General features: G+C 39.2%; 1 protein-coding gene across 1 annotated transcript; it reads left to right on the forward strand.

Moving 5' to 3' along the window:
• Window positions 1-1,127: 1,127 nt before the first annotated feature.
• Window positions 1,128-7,449, forward strand: LOC125709773 (interleukin-1 receptor type 2). Its single transcript, XM_048978588.1, has 10 exons — window positions 1,128-1,230; window positions 2,012-2,096; window positions 3,123-3,378; window positions 4,185-4,356; window positions 4,712-4,889; window positions 5,313-5,369; window positions 5,538-5,600; window positions 6,409-6,541; window positions 6,664-6,797; window positions 7,099-7,449. The coding sequence occupies exons 1-10, from the start codon at window positions 1,213-1,215 to the stop codon at window positions 7,230-7,232; spliced, it is 1,230 nt and encodes a 409-aa protein (XP_048834545.1). The 5' UTR covers window positions 1,128-1,212; the 3' UTR covers window positions 7,233-7,449.
• The last annotated feature ends 2,139 nt before the right edge of the window (window positions 7,450-9,588 follow it).

Consider the following 9,588-nt stretch of genomic DNA (forward strand, 5'->3'; position numbering starts at 1 on the left):
CAGCAGTTTGCCCTTTGGGGTCTTTAGCATTTACTAGTACATTTTCTCACATGTGTGACTACATAAATGTGGTGTCACTAACCATTTTTTTCTTTATATTTTTTCTTTTTACAGTAATTTTTTTTTCTTTTAAATTTTACAGTTGAACTATAGCTGTTTTCTGAAAAAAAAAAAAACTTCTACTGCTTAGTCCATCCAGTCTAGATAATTCATCAGCTGTTATGGGTGTAAATTCTTTATTCATTGAGGTAAACATGCTGATCTGCAGCCCAGTGGAAAAATTGCTCATCATTCCTTTGCATGTGTGTCGCATATTTTCTTAGAAAAACAGTAATAGTAATCTGTCACTTTGACTGAACTGTGGGGAGAATTGTTCCGGATAAAACTATATCACATACATGTAAGCAGTTTTTATTACCCAATAGTATTCATGCTGACTAGATACGCAGGGCTCCGGTTTCAGTGTGAGCCAAAAGGCTTGCAGAAGTGTAAGATGAGTGGGCCGATGAGTCACTTTCACCCCCCACACCGGGTCCTGACAATGAACTTGGCGAGTGTGCGGGGTGTTTCCATTGCCCAGTCCACATGTATGCATGTATGTGCGTTCATCGGTGTGACTTGTTACAGTAGAGTGCAGTGTACCTGCGAAGGAAGAGCTAAAACGCGTCATGTAGTCATTCATGCCATGCTAAGCAAACCCAGGGAAAAGTGCCCTTGACATTGTCCCATTAAACATAATTGGGAAGATTTATAAAAAAAAAAAAAAAAAAAAACTTTGACTCAATGAAATCAAGACAGTGGCAGAAACATCACAATTGCATTGAATGGGCAGATAAATATCACGTATGTAGGAGACTGGAATCAAATGGTTAATGCTCATTTTGAAAAATTTTCTCTTATTTGGATTTTCACACCTAAAAGTCCATACAGTATGTGCGTAGGTTTGTGTTCATCATTCAACGTGTTCATTCTCGTAACTAAGGCTGAGTTAGTATACATGGCTTTGTTTCTGTGCGCGTGTGTTTTCCATCAGATTGAGAAATGTCAGGACTTTCCAGTTGTACACAGGAACACAGACAACTATAAGTAAGAGCACATGCTTCCTCCTTGGTCACTCTGTCCCTTCATACACTCTCACTCACATGTATACACACACACACACACTTTAGTATACAGTCCTGCATACTGCTCTGCCTGTCACATAACATCACCATGACTGTCAATGACCTGGTGAGTACAGCTGTATCTATATTATGCCAATAGTCTATAATTGGGGGCCTGTAGGATTTCTTGCTTAGCCAGATAACTTGTTGGATTTAAGGTAGTCTGGGCTAAATGTGCGTGAACAGAGATAAAGTCCATTTAAACTGGGCTACCTTAAATCAGACAAGTTATCTGACTAAGCATGATATCCGTCTACATGATACAGGACCCAGGTGGAACAGCTTGTGTTGATTTAGGTTGTGGTTGCAGTTTGGTTTGAACTAGCACTTGGTATTGCAGTCTTATGTCACAAGGAGAATACAATTGAGGAGAGAAATAAATCCTAAGTTCAGCTGTTCACTTATCTTGACAGACTCTTTTTTTAAAAAAATATATATTCTGAAAATAAGCGTTGAAATTTGCTCTCGACAATGCTTAGTTACATTCAGCAGCATGATTTGTCTTCTATGTTGTACGGCTTTATATAATAATATAATAATAATTACAATAATAATAATAATAATACACTAATATTATTAGCACAAGGTAACATAACATTTTTTAGTTTTGAAAGCATTGCTTTTATTATGGACAAGTTGCAAAAATGTCTTTCAATTAAAAAGCTGTTACTGGTTAACAACGAGATTTCATGTTCTTGTTGATATATACTGTTTGTGAGTGTGTGTGTATCTGTGTGTACACATTGTAAACACACAAATACATTAATGCACAGAATTAAAATCAAATGGAGCACTGAGGGATAGGAAGGATGCTGTTTGCTGAGGATACTCGTTTATTTCCTTTCCAGCACATTGGGTATCTGGTTACGTTATTCGTCACGGCTTTCAGTGACAGGAGTACATCTCTCAAGATGCCCCAAATGCCCATGAGAGGTCTGTGCTTGTCTATTTTTATGTGAACTCAGTGTACAAGGGAAATCTAAGCTGTTTCTCATTATTCTGACTTATATAAGTTTGCCTATTTGTTTTGTGTTTGTTTTAAAATATCAGCTTTATTAATATTCTGCAGAATTTTATGAATGGAATCTGCATTCCAGACTATTCAGATTTTCACCTTAACACTTGTGGGAGGGAAGGTGTTTTATTATACCTTTTGGGGGTTCACAAGACCTCAATAAGCATTTGCTTATTTTCTTACCCTCTAACCACATATCCAGGTTAGGGCCATATCTATCATTCTATGGTATTGTTCAATTTTTCAATTTTAACATCAGAATGAAGTTAACAGTATGAAGGGTTACATAATTTTACAATCAACTTATACCAAATGATGTTATACCTGGCTGTATTTTGTAATCTTATCAAATTAGATAGACTACAATTACAGCTTCTCACTCTCGTTATCATCCATGCATCCATGCATCAACCACTAATCCTGTCAGGATTGTAAGGTGTTATTGTCGTTGTTGTTAGTCCTACTACTAAGCTTTGAGGATGGCATAGTGGCTCCGCAAGTTGTGCTGTCACATTTCAGCTGTAGGGCTAGATTGTCAAGCTTTTAATTTTTGCCCAAAACCTCTTATTTTATATACAGTTTTACCAATTTATATAGGCTAGCCCAGGGGTCTCCAACGCCGGTCCTGGAGGGCTACTGTCCAGTACGTTTTCTATCCTACCTGGCTTCTGATGAACCACACCTGTCCTCAGGTAACTATCAGGAACAGGTGTGGCTCATCAGAAGTCGGGTAGGATAGAAAACGTACTGGACGGTAGCCCTCCAGGACCGGAGTTGGAGACCCCTGGGCTAGACAGACACTCAAGTAATTCACGATAAGTTAACATACAGAAATGTTTTATATCAGCCGTTTCCTGAGATGTTACCTTACATGCCTTTCCATCACACTCTGAGGTGACCGCTTCACAGCTGTTACAGGAATAACGCTGTTGTGTTGGGGACAGGGGGTTGTTTTCAGGTGTCTGAGATTGAGGAGTTTCGCCTACAGGGAGAGGCTGTGGTCCTACGCTGCCCCAAGATGGAGAGTCTCCTGGTTAAGCGAGGACTACTGCATGCCATAGGGCACACCTATCACTTTATAGGTGCTGACATGGAAACTCTGCTACCAAACGACACAGGCCGAGTGAGAACCCAGGACCATCACCTTTGGTTTCTGCCTGCTAGGACAACTGACACTGGAAACTACACTTGCATTTTTAGGTGTGCTATTCCCCCATGTCTGAACATCACTAGAAATAACACATTGTTGGTCCTATATGTGAAAAAAGATGCAGTTTGGATATCAATTTTCATGACCCAATAGCAACACTCGAAACTCCACTTAGTGGGTGAGCACATGCATGTTTGGGTACTAAAACTGGAAACACTGGAAAAAGTGACATAGAAACTGTACAAAGCAATCAGAAGAGATGCAAAGCTTTTTGTATTGGAAGTCCAGTGGGACAGCAGGAAGGAGCATCAGAGTTGTGGACTTCCAGATTATAGGTGTAAGCTCTGTCCAGGACCCAAAATGGCGACCTTTAATCCCTACACTGCCTACTGCTCTACAACCTTTGACTACGAAAAAAGGCCCTTTCATCCATTGTAGTCCTTGTTGCCAATATATGATCTAACAATTTAAGCATGCTATAGAACATTAGTATTTCTAACCATTTTTTATTATGAAACATTATGGAACTGGAAGAACATAACTTTTTTAATTAATTAGTGTATAAACCATGTTTTGCTGTGAAGCAGACACTCATTTTGATGTGACATCCAAATTTACTACCTCTTAACAGTGTTTAATGTACGCTATATCAACTGTTGCCAAAAAGTTAAACACTGCAATTTTGTCCCTGGATTTTTGATGTGGAAATTCATTTTTGCACCAGTTGTGTAACGTTTTATTAAATGAGTTACGAAGCACTTCTGAATAAATGGACTCAGATGGACTGGGCAGTATTAGTTACTTGGTATTTCTCCAAAGAACCTACGGTTGTTCTGTCTCTCGTCCCCCTCCATAGGAATGCGTCATACTGCCTCGCTGGGACTATCTCTCTACAAGTATACCAGAACAAAGACCCCCACCTGGATGTGATCTCATACCCCTACCAAGCGTTTCCAGGTCACACCGGGATGATTGTGTGTCCAAATGTAAATGAGTTCAATAGAACAGGAAATCTGCAGTGGTTTAAGGTATGTGTATAAACTACTATCTGTTTTACCTCAGGCTGTTTTTAATTTTAATCAAACTATTATAAATATTATCAGTAGTATTTCCTATAGTGCTCTTTCAAAAATGGGAAAGAGGTGAAGAAAGACCTTTGAATGTGCAACATCTATGGCTGGAAATCATGAAGAAACAGTAATATAAAGCAAATTTGAACAACCAACAAATTATTTAAAAAGGATGAGAATAAATATATGAGTTTCAACGCAGTTATCTTAAAGTGAGACTCCAAAAATGTTAAATATTTGTCTCTTGTTGTGTATGTTGGTACCAGCCTTGCTTGGCCACATGAGATGTGTCAAATTTTAAAACTTCTTGTAGGATTCTACTCCTATTGTATTGTCAGCTGACCACAATCGCTACCATCGACATATGGACAATGCACTCACTATCCAGAATGTGAGCCCACGGGATGCAGGTTTCTATACCTGTGAGCTAAAGGTGGTCATTAATGATGTTCACTACAAAGTCACCAGGACCATCAAACTTTCTGTACCAGGTACTCACTGACAATGCAAGCAATGTTCACTGGTACTGCTGTCCACAGATAAAGTATCAGGTGTTTTAGCAAATACGAATTCGAAAAGTTCAACAAATTAAAGAATAGTTCACCTTAGCTGAGTTGTTTTACCTTGAATTTTACCCTAATATATTTCTGATATTTCTGTTCAGAATGTTTTAGTGTAAGTTTTACATTGACGATGGAAGGCTTTCAATTGTTTTGTATCTAGCACATTCATGCTGTTATATACTGAAGCACTTAAGGATACTACTCATGGTCATACTCCTGCATTTCTTATACCTCCCTTATGTATAAATCGCTACAATTTCTTTGACACACTTTTCTGTTTTCTGAGTGGCAATTTTTCACTTTGAGATTAGCCTCTGAACCTAAAGTCTTCGTCTCATTTCTCTTTTCCAGCACCTGCGGGAGAATCTACAACTCCCAGCAGTATGCCGAGTGAGAGCCCAGTAGAACGTTAGTACTTTCAGTGTTCAACTTGTGAAATATTGCTGATGTCCGGTGCATATAGTGCAATTTCTGACAGTCTTTGTGATTGACAGATCATTATGATTGTTTAGTACAGCGCAACCATTCATTATCCATAACTAGACATATAAACGTATTGCTGTTTTCATTCGGCAGCACTGTTTCTGCAACCAGAGATCATCTTCCCCTCTAGTAGTGACATTTTTGAAGCCTCCATTGGTGGGTAAACTTGAAATGCTCTTGTTATGAATGTCTATTTCTATATTTATAAGAAAGTTTGCTTAACTTATAATTATCCCTGTAACCTGTAAGTGATATGCTTCTATTATTATTACATTTCTTATATGACAAGGTTAATAATTATTGCTTAAACATCTTATGCATTTACCCATCTAGATTACGTAAAATACTTTGCTCAAGCATGCCTTACTATGGCATGACTTAATAAAACCATACCAAGTCAGAATTGAAATGGTCTTTGTACTTCCTCCGGATTCATCCCAAGTGCCAAGCTAGTGTGATCGCACATATGCGTAATCTCAGTGTGATGTTTTCCAATAAGCGGCTACCACTCAGGTCGGGTGGGATTTTTTGCTTTCAGTTGCAGACAGTGTCTAATCTCCAGACTTGGTGACCTCTCCAGTGTACATTTTCTTTCCTTAGGTCATCATAAGTGTCATTTTGGCTACAGACAATTTTTGAATTTTTTACTAAGTCTAACAAAGGTGTTTTCAAACTTTACAAATATTTTCAAATAACTTAAGAGGTCTTAGCTTATGTTTTCCAAATTGATTACACAAGTACCAGTTATAAACACCATTTTGTATCAAAATTAATATTTTGAAATCAGTCTAGATCTCTGAAATCTAAATTTCTTAAGCATGTCAATATAATTAGCTAATTTAACATCTTGTCCCGATGCATACGGTAGGCATTGTAAGTCTGACAATGATGGCGTATCTGACCTGAGTTTTTTTTGTGTGCACATACTTGTGCTGACCGTGCTTTTACTGTGTTCTTTTGTAAGGTTCAAATCTTGAGATACCATGCAGAGTATTGATAGGGGGACAGTCAGCTGACTCCACTGAGGTCACGTGGCTGGTGGATGGCCTGGCCATTGAAGAATCCATTCTGAGGGGTCGAGCTTTTCTGGGGGAGAGGTAACTTTCCATTTCAACTTCAAAATGTCCTGGTAGTAATTTTTTTTAACATTGTGTGGAGAAAAATATTTTCTATTTCTATTCAGTTCTTTGTATACCATTATTACCATGGTTATCATCAGAACCAGGGGCAGCCACACTGAGCTGAAGCTCAATCTTCTGGAGCTCTATGAAGAGGACACTAGGGCTGTGATAAAGTGTGTTACTCAGAATCCATGGGGACGTCAGGAAGTAATAGCCCAGATCAAATTGGAAAGTAGGTCACTCGTTTGCTTTTTCTGTTCTCTCATGTTTTTCCCTTTACCGCAGGGTATGTTGTATCATTCCGTACTTGAATATGATGTACCTTAACAGCACAAAAGGGGAACAGTATTAAAGTCTGTTGTGCTCAGCCATCTACTGTGGCACACTGAACTGCACTGTAAACATCTCTTACGCAACAGTGGCTGACCAGCTGAAATGAATTAAAACTTAATGTATTTTCCAGTGCATTTATTTCATTTATAATTTATGTCACTGAATGAAATTCTACCTTCTGTATTCTCTCTCTCTCACAGACAATTCCCCATGGCTGGTGGTGGGTACAGCTGGGGCTACAGCCTTCCTCACAATGGTCTTTATATTCCTCTACCACCTTCTTAAAGCCCAAAGGAAGGACTACATTTTGGCAAGGCAGAATACCATGTTTTAAGCTTCATTCTGTTTACTGGTTATCGTATGTTTGAATCTTAAAATAGACGGCATGGTCAGCCTCACCTGAAGAGGCAGTTTGAAAAGCGGACTAGACCGGATCTATGAACCTCTCACCCACATTGTTGTTCTCTATAGAATCAATCAGTAAATGTATGATCTTGCATCTGAAAACTTCAGTCCACTAGTCAATGCATTAAAGTTAAATTGACAGAGAATGTTTTGCTTGGCAGAATTTACTATAAAAGGCATGCAAAAGACAGCATTGTCACCTAAGAAGGGATTATGTTTCAGTGTTTCCCTAACAATTAAAATTTCTTGACTTGCAGTAATTCTGTCATATAGAAACCATATCCCTGCACTTACCACCCAAAAAACGATGTTTTTTCAAGTGCATCAATAACCATTAGGAATGGCCTATTGCACATTTCAGTTTTATATACAGTATTTAAACATATAATACATCTTGTTACGGTGGGGCATGGTGTAGGCATAAAGAAGGCAGGAACGAGGGTAATGATCCACTTGCAGCTCCAAGACAAACACAAAAGGGACCACAAGGGGTCAAAAAGACCAAACGGGGACAACACTAACTACAACAAACCACAAGAAAACAAGGTCCAGGCACAAGGCAACACTGTAAGCAAGGGAACAGAGCAACCAAACCGCAGGATCATCACACAAACGCAATGACTCACTAAGGATCTGAGCACAGGCAGGCACTTAAATACACAGGATCACCAGGCCAAACAAGGAACAGGTGCAAAGTATAATCAAATTAACAAATCAAAAAGGACTTGGGACAACAAGGAACAGGTGGGGCAGATTACAATTACACAAGCCTGAAGCTAAGGAACCTTAAACAAAACTAGAATCTAGGAGGCATAACACAGAGAGCTAAATACGTTAGACAAAACTAGCATCACACAGGATATAAACAGGGCAAACCAAACAGAGAAGCAAAAAAACTACAAACACTAGGAACAACAAAAAAATCAATACTTAAACAAAACAGATGAGGCTGGCTGTGAACTCATAACTGTAGGGTTACAGCCTCAGTACCACACACTCAACCCCCTGACTCATGAGGCAGTCCAAGGAGCAGGAGAACACACAAGGCTTAGAGAGGGAGTGAAAAGGCGGCATGGCCAGTGGCACTTGCTGGCCAAACAGGGTAGAGATACAAAAGGTGGGATCGGATAGGCGCCGACCCTGAACTAGTATGTAATCGTATGCATCGTTAAATATATTTTACATACATTATACATACAGCTCTTGAAAAAATTGAGACCACAGCACACTTTTTTGTTTCACTCATTTTCCAGTTTATGGCTGTGCACCTGTGTAAAATATACATTTTTGTGCAAACTCCGGCCTGGTTCTTCTCTGTTTCTCATGAATGAAGGGCTTCTTCCTTGCTTTATGGGACTTGAGTCCTGCCTCTAGGAACCTGATACGAACTGTCCGAGCAGTGCACTTCACACCTGCACTCATTAGAAAGTCGCTTGGTCTTCTCCCTGGCTGATTTCTGGTCATTCCCTGTGTCTCCTGTTTCACCTTGTTCTTGTGTACTGCTGTCTTGGAAAATTTAAGCCTGGAAGAAACCCGCTAGCCTTCTGCCCGCAAAACCAGGATTAAACTGGGAAACAAGGATTTAAAAATGCCATTTTTTCCCTCTGTGTGTGTGTGTATATTATATACACACACACACACACACACACACACAAACATACTGAACAAAAATACAAACGCACCACCTTTGTTTTATTCCCATTGTGCAGCGGTTTAGAAAAAAATATCCTGGAACAAAAGTATATGTCTTTCAAATTTTGCCAAATGAAAAAGTTATTTTTTTGTCAAACTTTATTTTTAATCTACTGATAATCCTTGGTAATCAACTGCACCAGTATGGCATATCAGCACATTGATTCAGCAGCATGATCACTAAGGAGGTGTTCCTCATTATGGAGATAATAAAGGACACCGTGAAATGTGCAGGTTTTGTGGAGCGACACAGCCCAGAGCCTCGAGTTTGTCATGCTGGTTACAGGGATGCCCACTACCATAAGCCATCTCTAATACCATTTTACAGCTTTGAGCAGTACGACCAACTGGCTTCATAATCACAGACCATGTGACTTGCATAGGGACCATAGTCACCCACTGGGCATTTCTAGGATGCTCTGGATCTGCACATATATCTGTACACGACAGCATGTTCCAGCTCCCAATATCAAACCTGAAACCTCACACAGATGTTTCCACAGGTCACAATAAATTACCTTTTAGGTATCTTGACCAAGAGAGACTAATGAATCTATTTCAGCTGTTAGATGCATTTCTTAATTTCTTTTCGA

The sequence above is a fragment of the Brienomyrus brachyistius genome, chromosome 16, assembly GCF_023856365.1.
Source record: "Brienomyrus brachyistius isolate T26 chromosome 16, BBRACH_0.4, whole genome shotgun sequence".
Classification (NCBI taxonomy): domain Eukaryota; kingdom Metazoa; phylum Chordata; class Actinopteri; order Osteoglossiformes; family Mormyridae; genus Brienomyrus; species Brienomyrus brachyistius.